General features: G+C 52.8%; 3 protein-coding genes across 3 annotated transcripts; 2 read left to right on the top strand and 1 right to left on the bottom strand.

Annotated features, from left to right (window-relative positions):
• Positions 1-628: 628 nt before the first annotated feature.
• BDP81DRAFT_318841 (uncharacterized protein) lies at positions 629-2,515 on the top strand (the record flags this gene model as incomplete). The annotated part of the gene is made up of 3 exons (XM_060584393.1): positions 629-1,676; positions 1,741-2,102; positions 2,162-2,515. The coding sequence occupies 3 exons, from the start codon at positions 629-631 to the stop codon at positions 2,513-2,515; spliced, it is 1,764 nt and encodes a 587-aa protein (XP_060445749.1).
• A 1,111-nt stretch (positions 2,516-3,626) lies between these two features.
• Positions 3,627-10,389, bottom strand: BDP81DRAFT_449228 (CCR4-Not complex component; the record flags this gene model as incomplete). Its single annotated transcript, XM_060592379.1, has 4 exons — positions 3,627-3,665; positions 3,733-9,668; positions 9,724-10,045; positions 10,138-10,389. The coding sequence occupies 4 exons, from the start codon at positions 10,387-10,389 to the stop codon at positions 3,627-3,629; spliced, it is 6,549 nt and encodes a 2,182-aa protein (XP_060445750.1).
• A 1,725-nt stretch (positions 10,390-12,114) lies between these two features.
• Positions 12,115-15,386, top strand: BDP81DRAFT_393836 (uncharacterized protein; the record flags this gene model as incomplete). The annotated part of the gene is made up of 5 exons (XM_060587872.1): positions 12,115-12,157; positions 12,216-12,320; positions 12,372-12,658; positions 12,748-15,166; positions 15,217-15,386. The coding sequence occupies 5 exons, from the start codon at positions 12,115-12,117 to the stop codon at positions 15,384-15,386; spliced, it is 3,024 nt and encodes a 1,007-aa protein (XP_060445751.1).
• Between the last annotated feature and the right edge of the window lie 492 nt (positions 15,387-15,878).

The raw sequence follows: 15,878 nt of genomic DNA on the forward strand, positions 1-15,878 counted from the left end.
CAATACTCTGGTATTTTTCAGCCTCATCATCTCCTACCTGTCGACGATTTCCTCTCCCAGATCCCCCGCGTCTGCTTCTCCTCTCCCCTGTCGTCGGGGCAATATGCGCACCATTTGTACCTAGGCCTCCCCGCCCAAGGTCTCATTGCCCCCGGTCGCCAGATCCACATCAACCAGATCCATACAGAGACGGTGAAGAAGAGCAATTTCTACTTCAGCTTCGACCTCATAGTCGCATCAACTGCTGCCTCAAAACGCCGCAGTCACTTGCTACTTGCTACTGCGACTTTGATATCGTCGAGCCAACAATTCGCCTTTGGGAGCAATCAGCACTTGCGCTCCCCTCGGCAATCACCAAAGGAGGAAGCAACCCCCACTATTCCCACCTCGTCCGCCGTGTGCCGCTGCGTATCCCGCAAACCACTCACGAAACTATCGACTGAACAAGTCACCCAGTCTACGGCCTTCAGCTGACCTCACACAACTTACCCCAACTGTCTGTCCGCCGCGTTTGCAAGAAAAACCTTTTGATCGCAACATTGTCACTCGCGACCGCGGTGCCCTCCGCCAATTATCCTTCCTTGCTCGGACTGCGGCGCCTCTACGCGCTCTAGTCCGCCTCGCAACCATGCCCTGCTTTAAAGGGATTGCTGTTAGCATACATGCCAACGGTGCCCCTCTTCCCGAGCATGGTATGCAAAAGCAGTCACGTCTGTCACGGATTAGCACCTATATACCCGTGCCTCAACCAAGCATCAACCCCGATTCGAACAAGCCCGAGCCTGCCAAGTTCGCCATATCAATCACACTCCTAACACCCGGCTTGCCGATCCCGTACTCGACTCCAAAGTCTACCGAGACGAACCCTTATCCGAAGCCCCAGTTCGTCGGAGGCCTCCCCACCGCCGCTCAAGGCCCTTCGAAGTTCTCCGGAGTCGTCAACCCCTATATCCCCATGACCAATTCTGAAAATGAGACGATAGCCGCCTACATATACTTTGACGGAAGATCCAAGGAGGAAGTCGCCACGCTTCTGCGGCCGGGTGAAGAGACCTGGGTTAACAGTCGTTGGGTCCAGGTTCCCGACTCGGAAGGCGGAGGTCTTGCCGAGCGCGAATTCCTATTCCGCGAAGTCGGCTTGGAACGCTGGCTGAATGGCTTGGACCTACAAGGTCATGATGCCGCAGAGAAGCTGGAACGTCGCCGCCAAAAGTTCGAGAAGCGACGTAGGAGGCAAAAGGCTACAACTGGAGCGACAAGCATGCAAGTTGAGGAGGGTCCCAACGGCCCCCGAGACACTCTGCGTTACGGTGCCGAGGACGGATCTCCTGTTGAGGCTGTTTTCGGCGAAGACGACTCTGACTCCTTGTCCGATGATGATGAGATCCCTGAGGCAACTGGACAGATCAAGGTACTGATGTTCCGTGTGCTTGCTTCTGGCGAAATAAAAAAAGGAGAGTACTCTCCACAGTTCGACGCTCACGACGATGACGATGATGCGGAGTCCGGAAAGCAAGGCAATGGAAAGAGCAGCGTCGATGCTGATGTGGAGCACACCACAAGCTTTGCCAAGCCCAAGACGTTGGATCCGAAGACTATCAGTACTCAGACCGTTACGGGCATCGACGGCCCCGACAAGCCATATGCTTCTTTCACATTCTTCTACCGTGGGGAGAGTAAGTCGGCCAGTTTCTCAAGAGATGAAACATTGTTGCGTTCTAGGAAGCTAACAGTGTGCAGGGCAACTCCAAAAGATTGGCATCATTGCTTCTTCAAAGACAGCCCAGGCAACGCCAGGATCTGCCAAACGCCGGTCTGGGCAGCTAGACTTTTCTAGCCTCGGCCCTTTGAAGACATCTGGCACTGTTGGATTTTCTGCCTTCAGAGACCAGGATACAGAGGCCACCAGACGACGGAAAGCCCGCAAGAAGAGCAACGGTAATGTTGGGGGAGCTCTCAATGACGACAGTGACGACGATGACGACGAGAGTGAACTTCTTGGAAAGATGCAGGATATTGATGAAAAGGACATCAATAACAAGCTCGCTCCCGAGGATGTCAGATCTCAAAGGGAACTTGCCGATGGCGTGAACCGTATTCGCGTACGTGTCACTTCTCTGCCTCCCTGTCTAAGCTTGGTAACTGACTTGTCATTAAACAGCTCAAGAGAGCACACTCAGCCGAGCCCGACCGTTCTGAGAACGCAAGTGCCACGAATAAATCTGCAAATTCGGGCACGTTTGGTGGTCCGTTGATTAACACTACGAGCGCTGCAGGTAATGGCCATCTTTCTGGGGGCGCGAATCAGGAAGCTAGCAACGATGCTACGATAGAGGGAACGATTGGAAGCCCCCTGAAGAAGCACCGACCGAGCATTTCTGGCGGTGAAGACCAAGTCCGAGCTCAGTCAAACAACACCACCGGAGGTTTGAGCGATGTCATGAACCGCGGTATCCCGGCACAGACAAATGCGCCAGCCACCTCGAGTACGAATGTGGAAGAGGAAGAGCTGTGATGCTCATGCGGTTATACTGGTTCTACCAGGTTCTACCAGGGGAAGGGGGCTGCGGAAGTCTGGTTCACATGGTAAAGAGGGCAGACGATCCGTGATGATATCCACGACAGGCGAGTGCGATAAATGAGAAAAGCGTCAGAGCTACGAGTAGGCCTGCTTGGTGGTTTTGTATGTCGCTCTGGCAAGTCAAGCGGCGATTCAGCTAGGATACGACCGCAAAGAAAGCCACGAAGCCTGGCCTGCTTTCAATATAATCGTGTATTCTTGTATGTGTGTACTGCTGTGCGGACTCATCGTGTAGCACTCCGTGCCTCAACTTTTAGGGATGAATAAAGTAGGCATCCCACATGAAAAGTCGTCTATGAGTCTTGCTGAAAGAGCGAGGGAAGACCTTGAAGGGGGAATGAACCGGGACCGCCTTGTGTGCTCGAAGAGGAACATGATTCTGACTTTTTGTGGACAGCCTCTGCTGTATCTGACAACCAGCTCGCTCAGGATAAAGCCAAGCAAACTTCCTGCCTTTAACATGGACCGTAGGTGATGACACCGGTCGGTCGCTGTCAAAATTGTGATCATCCGCCCTCGCGCGTACGCCAAAGTACTTGAGTGGAGGAATGGAAGTACTTTGCCCGAGCGAAAAGACTGAGCAGGGGATGAGGCTGAGGATGAAAAGTGCCACGACCATGTTTATAGGTCTCTCGAAGGCATCGTCTATTTGGTCTGCTTTTACTCGATACCTCGACACCAGGGCTGCCACACAAAGTAACCATCTGTTCCTGATTTCGTTCCGAATCTCTATCATGTCGCTATGAAGCCGCTTTGACGAACAAGGAATGAAGGCCAGGCGCTTCAGGATCGGAATGTCCAACATACCACCAGAATTCTCATTATCGTACATTAGCATAAATACTACAGGTCTTTTCCGTGATTTGCATGTAGAACGCCCTGGGAAGGAATCGCCACCCATGTCTCCTTTTTGTGAACCCCCATTCCGCCTGTATCCCCCACCCGTCTTGTGCTGCAATTGATCCGAAGAACACACCATGCCGTCGCCTCGTCTTATAAAAAGACGTGACCGTTAGATTGGAGCCGAACCTTTCCACACAGATTCTCATGCGCGCTGTAAAATGGCATGGAAGCGTTCAATGACCTGTTGAAGAACGTGGCATTAGTCATTGCTAAATGTTGATAGAGTCGGCCAAAACTGCTTCACTTACCTCCGGGTTTGACTTGACAAATGGGAGATCAAAAAACATATACTTCTCGTTCTTGAGCAACTCAACAACTGTCACCATAAGACCCCAGGGCTGGGGCCAGTAGCCGATCAGGCGTTCCCAAAGCACTCGCGTGATTTGTTGCCTGATCTCCGTCTCCTCAGGGTCATTCATGTCTTGGCCAAATATTTCCAGTAAGATACGGCTGAAGTAGTTGGTGTGGGCATTGGGGAAGCGCAGTTGATTTGCGATGCTGGTGATGAGGTAGTAGCGGGCCTCAGGGGGAAGCTCGTGAAGCAAGATAGACATTGTAGCCACGTCTGACGATGCTGGGTTGAAGACATCCGTGCCCTTCTGAGTTGACTGCTGGACAGCATAGTTGCCGACATGTAGAGTGACTGCCTCGACTACTCGCAAGTTGGCATTGATAGGCACATGCCCAAATCCGGTGTCGGATCGCTGGCTCTCTACAATGGCTCGAGTAATGTGCGCCAGTGTATCTTCGGAGGGGCCGTTCTGCAGCGCGTGGTCAAGGACATCAAGCAAGCCCAAGTCCCGAAGAATGGACGCAGAGTTGTCCAGGGATTCGGGGGAGTCTCTCACACCATCTACTCTATCAGCCTGCAGGCCAGGGAATGAAGGATCCGGCATTTTAGGATGGGCCGCTGGGTTCGCTGTCAATATGGCGTTAAGAAGTTGCTTGCAGTGAGGAGGGACACTAGCTATGAGCTGATGTGAGTGTGCCGCCAAATAGTCCGAGTAATCGTGCTGCAGAATGACAAGTAGCTTGAGGGTGGCGCGATAAATTTCTCGCGCTACATTGGAGGGCTCGATTGCTTTGACTTGTTCGCCAATGTGTTCCAGAAGTAGTTGCAGAAGTTTGGTAAACGCGACCCACCCCGAGCGATCTTTCATGACTGTGGGCAAGAACGCCCGATGCTGGAGGAGGGAAAGCCAGCCGAAAACGAAGCCAGGAAGATATTTCGGCCCGAGGTCTGCGAGTCTAGCAGCGAATTTCAGGAACAGCTCGGATCTCTCAGACTCGGGGAGCTGCTCTGCAGTGGAGCTGATTTCGTAAAGGAGAACCGACAACAGACGATGGAACACCCTTTGGTTGAAGTGATCCGCACGCTTCACATGGTGATGGTTGAGTACGAGAGTGATGAAGGCCAAAACGGAATCCAAGTAGACAGCCCGGCTTGGCGTCGGAGTCGCCTGTGCTTCACCATGAAGTCTGATGAAGATGTTGATCATCTTTGCGAGGGCATCAACAGCCAGGAAGGCGTCCGTCAAGGTTCCCGTCGAATGGACGAAGTGTTCAAATCTGTCCACCGATATGTCTGTTGCGATCCTGAGGAAGACAAAAAGGTCGTCCTTGCTCTTCACAACACCTCTGATTTGCATTTGCTGCACGAACATGATGGACGAGTTCTCCGATCCGTCGGGGTTGTTGCAAAGATGGATCCATTCGTCAAACACATATTCCATCTGGTCCTGCTGGAGTGCACCTTCGCTCTCCTGCTGCGCAGTTTGCGGCTGCGTCTGACCGGAGAGCTTCGCTTTCAAGCGCTGTCCGATCACCGAATCTGGCTCATCCTGGATCCAGGACCAAGCAGCCTCGAGTGTCCGAACAAAGTCGCCATAAAGCGCCATTGGCCGGTTGCCGAGGAGAGTCAGATCAACCATCTGGTCCAAGAAGTCTAGCGAGCCATCTTTCCTTTGCTGCAGCGCTTTGGACATGGACAAATCAATGTTTCTCCAGTCGAGAAGATCGGTGCGCAACAGCGCGGCAAGGAGTGGCATTTGGAGAAAGGTGGCTCCAGGCTGCTGGCGGAAGTGAGCAGTGACGCGGTTGTTCAATGTGGGACCAGAAATCTTCCGCAATGTCTCCAGAACATGGACCAGGCTTTCCAAAGCTAAGTTGTCGTCGATTGGGCTGAAAATCAACTGGATTATTTGATCGGCAGCAAACACTGCAAACTCGTCTGAAGTCTGTGATGCCTTGATCATATGCTGGACCAATGCGTCGACCACATCTAGGACGGGATGAGGCCTCGGGAGGTCGGCGAAGTGTTCCTCACGCGCTTCGGTCGCCACGCGCTGCAGTTCCATGAGAAGCTTCTGGACACGTTCAACCAGGGCGCGGCCGTCCATTTGGAATGCTTGAGGTCTCGCGCTGGGCATCGCCCCATTGTGAACAGGGGCGTACTGCTGAATCTGAGAGCCGAGGTGTTGGACGGCTGGCGCATCTGCCGCAGCTCCCAGGCTAGGGACGGTAGAAAATTGGTCTTGTAGAACCTCGTTGGCTAGTGATCTGGTCGCATCAGAAGCGGAGGGTACGTGTGATGGAGCATTCGAAGTGGTGGTTCGAGGCTGGCGGGCAAAGTCCTCGTATATGGCCATTTGTTCAGGGTTCAGGCCGCCCATGCTTGGTGACAGCTTGAACGGGTTGGGAATAGTCCATGCCCATCGACTGAGAGAGGCATCGACATATGGCTCATTAGGCCGCTGGAGGCGATGACGACGGCGTGCCTCCAGTTCAGGCTCGATCATCTCCTCAATCTCCGGTACGGCTCTCTCCTCGGCTTGCTTCTCGATAATGTTGCATGCGAGATCAAGGTTCGAGTTTACACACATGATGATAGTGCCTTCTGGTAACCCTTGCGGCAGATCATTAGATGAGTTTCTCATATAATTCGTGAAGTTGGCTCTCAACGGCTCCTTAGAGGTCACCAAAGCCAAGCTTCCGGCCGTCGCCTTCACCATGCTGATGGCCGATGTCCTGACCCGGTTTTCATCAGGCTCAGTCGCAAAGTCTTTGTGAATCATCTGCTGTGTGGAAATGGCAGCAATAGTAACCGATCGGTCCACCACGGGCTGTATGATGTCTTGCAAAGCCTGGGTAAGAGCAGTGCGAACGATCTCGTGCAGGCGAGTAGCCGTGACCACCATCTCATTGGTGGGCGGAATGTGAATAAGCGGGCCAAGATCTGGGATTGATGCAGCAATGACCTGTGGCGAGAGACCAGCTGTAACGCCAGTGGAAATCCCATTCAGAGAGAGATTCTCAAACGTCTCCAACGTGTCCTGAGAAACCAGCTCTTGGGCGTCTTCGACAGTCGCACGATTGAGAATCTCGCCAGAAGGCTCAATGCTTTTGTGATCAAGATTGAGACCTTTGCACAACACTTCAATCTCAAACTTGAGATTAAGCTTGAGCTCGGCATGGTGATACAATTCGATGAGCAAGTGAATGATGTCCATCAGCCATGGGTTCGGGGGTCGAAACACGGTGGAGTTGACGCCCTGAAGAATGACTTTGCAAACGAAGGGGATGACCACGATGAGCCTCTTTGTGTCGTGGGCCTCAATCAAGAGCTGTTTGAAGGCAATGTTCTTGTGCTTGATCGGCTTGTCGCGTGCTAGGGTAAGAAGACCAAGCCAGCCTCCAAGATTCTTGAGGTGCGACCGTTCGGTCGAGTTCTGCATGGTGGCCTCTGAGTTGAGCATACGTGCAACGCTGACGTATGTCTCTCTCAACACCTCTCCCCACAAAATCTTGTCCTCGAACAGCTTGACCAGTTCAAGATAAACTTGGTGATAATTAGGCTGCATCTTGGCTCGTTCCTCGACGAGGTGGCTTGCGAACCATTGCTGATAACGGTGCTCCAAAATTTCTCGCAACTCTTGACACATGGTCTGAAGGGTTGTCTCGGTAAGGTTATTCAGTACGAATTGGATCTTGCCTTGTGTATCGCTTGACGGCTCCTCGCAATCAATTCCAGGCGACCGGTCAGATGCGTTGATAGACGAGAAAGGCTGTGGTTGACGATCCGTGGGTCTGCCTTCGGTAACGTTGCCGTTTGAAAGAGACTCGTTATTGGCATGAGCTGAAGGCATAACGCCGTTGCGCGAACGTGCAAGCTCATCCTCGTGGTCTCTAACGACGTCTTCAGCTTTCTTCCAGGCCTCAGTACCTTGTAGGCCTGATATCTGCAGTAATTGTCGACAGAAGCCGGGCCATTCTCGGAAGCGAGAGAATAATTGCATCAAGGCCTGCAGCCCAAATTTGTACATTGAATCCTCCGGCGAATAGTCCCTGACAGCCTCAAGAATCATGCCAAGACCAATCTTGAGCGGGAGATCTGAGATAAGCTTATGGGAGATAATGCCGCCGAAAAGCACTGCGGTCGTCGCAAGTGCCTCTAAGGGGTAGTCGACATAATGAGCGTACTCATCGAAAAGGCCGTGGATCATGCATGCGAACACGTCTTGGTCTAACGGATCGCGAGAATGTTTGTATCGATCCAGGACCTCGACGATATTGCGGACTTGGATTTCGTCCCCGTACATCTTCTTGTAATGCTCTTCCATCTTGCTATTGGCTGCGGCAGGTAAAGCGTTCCCATCTTTGCCGTTGGCGTCGATGAGGTCGTCGAAGCCTTCGCCATAGTTGATTAATCTCGGGTAGACAGTGATACAAGATCTTTGCACCATGATGAGATCCTGCAAGGGAGTCTTAGGCAGAAAGTCCTCCAGAATTTGCAGAAAAGCAGCCACTGTTCTCACTTGAAGAGTGGTACTGGATTTGACGGAAGGTTGGCCATCGGGAGGGCGCTGGAATTGCAATTCCAGGTTTGCCTTGATAAGGAGAAACTGGAGCAAAGACCGCGCAATTTCGTTGCTTCTCTCAGAGTTGAGTCGCGCCCAATTGACCAAGTCAAGGTATCCTTCGGCGTGAGCAAGCGCTGCAAGATCGAGCCCAAAGCCATTTGACAGATAGACAAGCTCATCGAGCCACTTGTGTTTCAACGCATGCTCAAAAATCAAGGGGAGATCAGTCGGTTTGATGGCATGTGCCTCAATAAGCCGCTGAATCACCCATTCCTTATCCTTCTTCCACAAGCTGTCGAGAACGAAATCATATTCCGTTGATCGTTTGTAGAGAAAGCTTTCGAAAAGCGAGTTCAGCGTATCGACTGCCATCGTTGGCCATGGTTTCGGCACACCAAATGCGGAAACGACAAAGATGTCTAGGTTAGGCACCACAACTTCCTGAAACAGGCGCTTGGCTTCGACGCTCTGCGACGCGTGAACCGAGTGAAGCGCAACATGGAACACTGCTGATAATGCCTCGACAGAGACCAAAGCATGCTTGGCCGCGAACGCTGCGCGTTGTTGAACCTCGGAAGCAGATTGCGCGTAGGTCTCCAATGTCAGCGTTGGAATCAAGCCCGGAATGGTACTGGCGTCAAGCTGGTCCGGCTGAAGCGAGGCAAACGCGCAAATGAAGGATAGTTGGGTTTCTGGATGTTCCCAATTTCCACCCCATAGCTTCTGGATGTCAAATGTTTGGTCCTCTTCAGCGATTGGGAGCAACGCGTTGTACAGACGGAGGAACTGTCGTGAGGAAATTCGAGCCGATCGCTGATCGAAGTATGAAACCACGTCTTGCCACCTGAATGACGAAGGGAGAACTCGACGGAGGGCTGCTGCAAGAACCGACGGGTCGTAACGGGGTGTCTGGCTTATGGTACTGTAAGTCAGGGCGATCGACACTTGCTCCTCACTGAGCTGAACATTCTGAGGCCGATTTTGCAGGTATGAGACGCAATTCTCCTCGTCTCGAGTGAAGTCGCCGCCCGTTCTTTGGATATACGTCGCCAGAGCATTGGGAGGTTTGTCGGCCAACACTCTGACCAAATCAAGCGCGGCAAGCACTTCAGATGGCGGCGGGGCCTGGTCTCCGTGCCACCTTGCCTGAACTTTGTAGGCTAGTTCAGACTTGGACGCGGCGTTGAAATTTGGCGGTTGATACTGTATGAAGCGATCGACGAGTACAGCGATGAAGGAATCGGTTAAGTCTGCGTGCTCTTCTAGTTCGCGGCGGGCAAGAATGTTCACGAAAGTCGGGAAATTCGTGGACAAGATGGCATCAGCTAAGTCGAGTAGTCAGCGTCAGAACCATTCCCCCGCGGTAGTAGGACAACCAACCTTTGGTTTTCAGATCGGACCTGGATCCTGTTTTGAAGGCTAACGCCAGTATCGTCTTTTCGAGAGCATCCAACTTGAAAGCTTCCATGAATGTCGACATGTCAAAGTCGCGGAATAGGTCTTCTGTGCCGGTTTCGATAGACTCAGCAATCTTGTTGGCTTGATTGACGTCGTGAGAAATCTTCTTCATCTCGCCCATGAGAAGGTGAAAATTGCCGTTGGTCCCTGGCCGTGTATGTCCATGGAAGATTTGGCCGGCATGGGCAGCGACAAGGCGCGTGAAGTACTTTGCAAAGACCTCCATTCCGTGTTCATTGATGAGCTAAGAGAGATGTGTGCGTATCAGCATTGATCAAGAACCAGACCAAATTTGAGATAATTTGGCTGCAAGCTCGACATGGATAGGAAGGCTACCTTTTGTAGTTGTTCTGCTTGTGTCTCCCACTTGGCGCGGTCCTTGTCCTCCTTAATGGCACCGAGGAGGAGGTAAACTTGGGCGACGGCGATTTTGACCAGGGAATTTGGCCCTGTCGGACTACTCGTACTTGGACTTGCGCCTACAGTCAACGCAGCGGATTGCGATGGATGGGGCGAGTGCCAGGCTCCTGTGTGCAGTGTCTGTGAAGGATGTGGAGAGAATGATCCCGACCTTGGTTGTGGGACCATGGGAGAGTATTGCGTATCGGAGCGGAAGGAATCTGGAAGGAGGAGCAGTCCGTCCTATAGCAAGACCAGACTAGACCAACTTCCTCGATGGAGGCTTCCGTTATCGAGCCGCCAAAGGAAACTATTTCGCGATCGACTACGCCCACATCAACGACGAGCACTTCCAAAACTGTGAATGTAGCCGTCGGCGGGACGTGGCGAGCAGCAAATGACGCAAATAGTATGCGAGTCCGCCGAGAAAGAAGACTGGGCTGAGGCGAGGATGCGTAGGTCGTGTCCGAATCGTTGCTGATGCGATGGGGGTGTACTGAGCAGAGGAGGGGAGGGGACCTGGCACTTGAGCCAGGTCGACCGAGAGGGCAATCTAGATGCCCACCGATGTTCGAGCGGGGATCGATGAAAGGCGCCTGGAAATAGCTCGTGCTTGCCAAAGGTTGAGAAGGAGGAGGATTGGAGGGGGATTGAGAGAGGGAGAGTTCGTAGAAGATGCGACGTTGATCGATCGGGAACGCCTATCGTGCGGTGCTTGACAGCTTCGCAAAGAGAAGAAGAAATTGGAGTCTGGCTGGATTGGGAGGTATGTGAGGACGTGGAGGCTCCCAGGTCGCCAGTAGGGGATTGGCTTGAACATGCACAAGGCGGAGAATGGATGGCAGGGAAAATGTGCCTTACCTAAGGTACCTGAGCTCATGGGCGAAGGCAAGGTATGTACCCTACTGGGTAAGTGAGATACCTGCCTTAGGTAAGGTACCTTTACCTGAGGTTTCTCAAGGTCAAAGGCTAAGGTGGATGCACCTACACCGCCCAGGGCGGTCAGATTTGACAGAACTGGACGCACCGAAGACAGCCCAGGTAAGGTACTTTAGGTGACTCTCAAGCAACATGCTGCACTTAGGTACTTACCTTACGGGAATAGCTCAGGCAGATGCTTTATTAAGTCTATCCCGGGTTCGTACCTTGAGCTGTCCTGGCTTCTTTGGTGCTCTAGGTTTCCCAGTATGTAGGTATCTGGTATCTGTACTGGGTGCGTAGCTAGTTGCAGCACGTGACCCATTGCTCGAAACCCGAAGAGAGGCAAGGCAAGGTAAGGTACCTAACACCTGATGACCGGGAGTTCCCTTATGGATGCAAATGGAAGGCACCTAATCCTAGGTAGGTGGGCATTAGGACCCCAAATGCCCTGTCGTCCCTGCCTGAGGAACTACCTTAGGTATTTCGCTACCGAGACGGATACGTAAGGTACCTTACCTCCAACTCACCTTAGGCGTCTTACCTAAGGCAGGCATGCTCGGCCTATGAATACGCTAAACTCAGTCTAGATGGGCTCCTCCACTTAGGTAAGACAGGATGAAAGCACTCAACTGCATGTCGCACACCTGTTGAGTCTCTTAGCCACCTCGCCTTATGTAATGACATGGTTACCCGGCAACGCAACCAAACAATATTACCTTGCTTGACCTGGCCATCAATCCATCAACCGACCGACCTGTCGCCCGTACACAGCTATTGACGCCAACGTGGCTCTCAACCGATTCCGGCTTTCTTCCAACCCCAAAAGGCCAGGAACATCAGCTTGAGTTTCTGCACATAGTGGCCCGAGGGCTCTCTCTTCACGAACCTTGATACATTACTCTACTGTTAAGTAGCCCGAAACGACCGCACGCAACGCCATACCTATCCCAAGTCTTTTTAACATCAAACGGCTTCAACGCAGTCGTAGGCATAATGCCTACATCCACGGCAGATGGGCCAAGTGTGGCTTTGTCCTGTATGTTGCAGTTCCCGGTGTCTACAACAAAGCAGGAGCTAACCGACCCGATATGTAGTCGCGAACAACTTCTGGGGAAAGGAAGATGCTGGCGTAGGTCCTTTGCTAGATCGCATGCTTTCTGCGAAACAGACATGCGATGAGTTGAAGGCCTTCTACGGCGGTAAGTAACATCACTGGGTCTATTACAGCCGAGAGCTAATGTCCAGTACAGCTCGTGCCTCTATCGAAGACGAATACTCCCGAAAGCTACTCTCCTTGTGTCGGAAATCATTGGGATCCCATGAGTCAGGTAGCCTGAAGATATCACTCGACACTGTTCGAGGCGAGGTTGAATCAATGGCGAAACAACATCAGAACATCGCGGCGCAAATGAAGACAGAATTGGAAGAGCCTCTTGCCGCGTTTGCGGGTGGTATGAAGGAAAGAAGAAAGATTGTGCAAAATGGCATCGAGAAGATTCTCAAGACGAAAATACAACAGACACAACACGTTAACAAGGTCAGTTCTGATCGTATCCCCAAATCCGGATTGATCCATGAATCTTCCGAATTTGATCTCGATGAGCCATGTATTGACGAAAATGACAGACGCGTGACCGATACGAGCAGGAGTGCCTCAAAATCAAGGGCTACCTCGCTCAGGGCCACATGGTCATGGGCCAAGAGGAGCGAAAGAACAAGGCAAAGCTAGAGAAGACGCAGATCAGCGTTGCGACATCTAATACCGAGTACGAGAATGCTGTGAAGGCCCTTGAGGACACGACAGTGAGGTGGAATCGCGAGTGGAAGGCAGCTGCGGACAAGTTCCAAGATTTGGAGGAAGAGCGTCTCGACTTCACAAAGAGTAGCTTGTGGACGTTCGCTAACATTTCTTCTACTGTCTGCGTCAGCGATGATGCTTCTTGCGAAAAGATCCGCTTATCACTGGAGACGATGGATGTTGAAACGGACATTATCAGCTTCATCAAGGACCAAGGGACGGGCCAAGAGATCCCAGATCCGCCAAAGTACATCAATTTCTGTCGAGGAGATATCAACGACACGCAATCGGAAAGCTCGGACGACGATAGCTACTCCGTCGCCCAGTTTCCAAGGAGCATAAACCCGGCATTCAGGTCATCTTCGCCGCAGCCCTCAACATACGAATCGCATCACGATCCCAACTCAAGTCTTGCTCAGGACCTAGGACATAAAGATCCACCATCAGCTACTCCGCGAAGCGTTATTGCTCCGGAGTCAAGGCGTCAAGATGCAGGCCCTTCTGCGTCTAGACACCTCGTCCATGATACAACACCAAAGGATGCCAGTTCCTCTTCAAGAGGATTCGGGATAGATCTGGGCCATAAGGATGCAAGCCCAACCTCAAGAAGCTATCTCCAAGATACTGGCCGTCGGGAAATCTTGCCCTCTGCCGCTCGTGAAGCACCACTTGCCACACAGAGACCTTCAGACAAACTGCGACAGGCAGCCCCGGCTGCTCACCCCCAGGCTCAACAGCAGCAGCAACCAAACCGACCTTCTCTTGACATGGGTCAGCGTGGATCATTTGCGTCAGTGCCTCACGATCCGTACCCACTCGACGGCATGACAATGCTTTGCCGTACCGGCCCACCCTCGGAGCGTAGCTCGCACCCGCCCTCAGCCAGGCCTTCGAGCCGCGATTCTCTCAGCGATTACTCGAACCCGACCTCGCTTTCAAGCCAAGAACCAGCGAGCGGCAAAGTGTCGCCCGTCAAGCAGGAACCAGTCAGCGTGGCACCGGTCTCGGATAAACAGGTCCTCAAGAAACGAAGCGGCTTCTTCCAAAATCATAGCCCATTCCGTCGCAAGAGCACGAAAGAATCACCAGGCCCGCCGGCGAACAGGAACACCTGGCACCCCGTTACATCTCAAGGAAGTCCGGCTCGAAGGCCCCAGTTGCAAACTCAGGAAACATCGGACCTCCTAGGAGACAGATCAACCATAAGCCCGGAGCCAATCGATGCAAATGCTAGTCTCGCGTTGAATGTTGGGCAGAACGTTTTCTCCGTTACGACTCCAGACTTGGAGAAGAGGAAGGGATCCAGTGTTCCCGCCGCTCAGCCTGAGATGGACCCAATTGCCTTGGCCCTGGCCGAGCTCAAGGGTGTCGGTGTAGGAAAGCAGTCCAGCGTGCGTGTTTCGGCAGACCGTTACCACGGCATTGCTACCCCGACGCCCGGCTCCCAGCAGTTCTCCAGGTCGGTCCCAGCGGTTGTGGGCAACAACGCAACGGCAGGAGGACTTCGAGGTACGCCGCCTCCCTATGATCAGCAAGTCGTTCAGAGACTCGGAGTACCCCCCCAGGCGGTGACAGCAAAGGCCATGAAGGAGACATCAGCCAAATTCACCGACCAAACCCGTAGTATGTTTAACCCGGCCAACCGCCCTGGGTCAAGCTACGGTGGGACGTCCAACTCACGGCCAATGACACGAGGTAGCGACGTCCCTCGAGCAGCGTCACCTGCGCCCCTCCGAAGCGCTTCCCCGAGAACGGCACCGATTGAGGACGTGCGAAGTGGCTACAGAGGTGCCCCGCGCAATGCTTCGCCGAGAACTGGGCCAGGCGAGGATACTCGGAGTGGATACCGGTCAGCGTCTCCTAACCCGCAAGGTTCTTTGGGCCGAGGCGCATCGCGAATGAGCAACCCGCCGAGAAGGGGATCAGAACAGCCTTACTATCAGCAGAAATCACCAAGCGCAATGTCGAGAGCGGCGTCTCCAGCTCCTTATTTGGAGAAGATGAGACCGGGCAGCAGCCATGTCGCCAATGAACTGGCTATCCAACTCGCGCCTGTCGGTGATGAGGGCTATGGATCAGTGCGTGGTCGTGGTGGGAGTCGACCTGGAACGAGCTCCAGCAACCGGGCCATGGGGCTCTACGAAGGGGGCGGACCACCGGGACAGGGCGAGTCGAGACAACGTAGCAAGAGCGTGGCAGACCCCTCTCGGCAATATACTCGAGATGGCCGGCCCATTTTGCATTTTGGTAAGTGCTGGCCCTACAACACGAGGAAGACGGTGCTAACTATGTTGCAGCAAGGGCATTGTACGTGTACCAGGCGGCTATCCCAGAAGAACTAGGATTTTCCAAGGGAGACCTTCTTGCCGTCCTGCGTCATCAGGATGACGGCTGGTGGGAAGCTGAAATTCACGGTAGCAATGGACGCATGGGGCTGGTCCCAAGCAACTACCTTCAGCCGTGTTAAAGGAGTTGGGTTGTCAGCGTGTTTGCTTTGAACGAAGGAGTAGAGGGGGGCACGAATGGCTGAGTTGACGAAAATCCATGACATGAGCGAGATTCCTAGGAGTTTGACAGCTTTGATAGGTGGTTTTGGGATATGCCTTGCCGCAATTTGGAGTTTGGGTTTCCGATGATGCTGTATAATTGCGCTTGGCCAAAGTTGTTGGTCCTTTCCACAGACAAAATAGGCACTTAATGACAGTAAGCAATACACTTGTACTTGAGCGATAGGGGACTTTCTTGGTCCATGCACATTGCATTGTTAAAACCTGACGCAAAGAAACGGAGGGGCGGCGTTATTGGGACACATGTGTGGATACGGATATCGAGCATCAATGGAAGAATCATCGGATCTTGCCGTTGGTTGTAAGTCTACCTAGGTAGAATATGACTCTTGTACTCCGTAGCTCGGGAGAAGAGTGACCAAGCCGAATGGGGTCTCGGTATTTCCTGCGCG

This window comes from Colletotrichum phormii (genome assembly GCF_030913505.1).
Source record: "Colletotrichum phormii strain CBS 102054 chromosome Unknown BDP81scaffold_9, whole genome shotgun sequence".
Lineage (NCBI taxonomy): Eukaryota > Fungi > Ascomycota > Sordariomycetes > Glomerellales > Glomerellaceae > Colletotrichum > Colletotrichum phormii.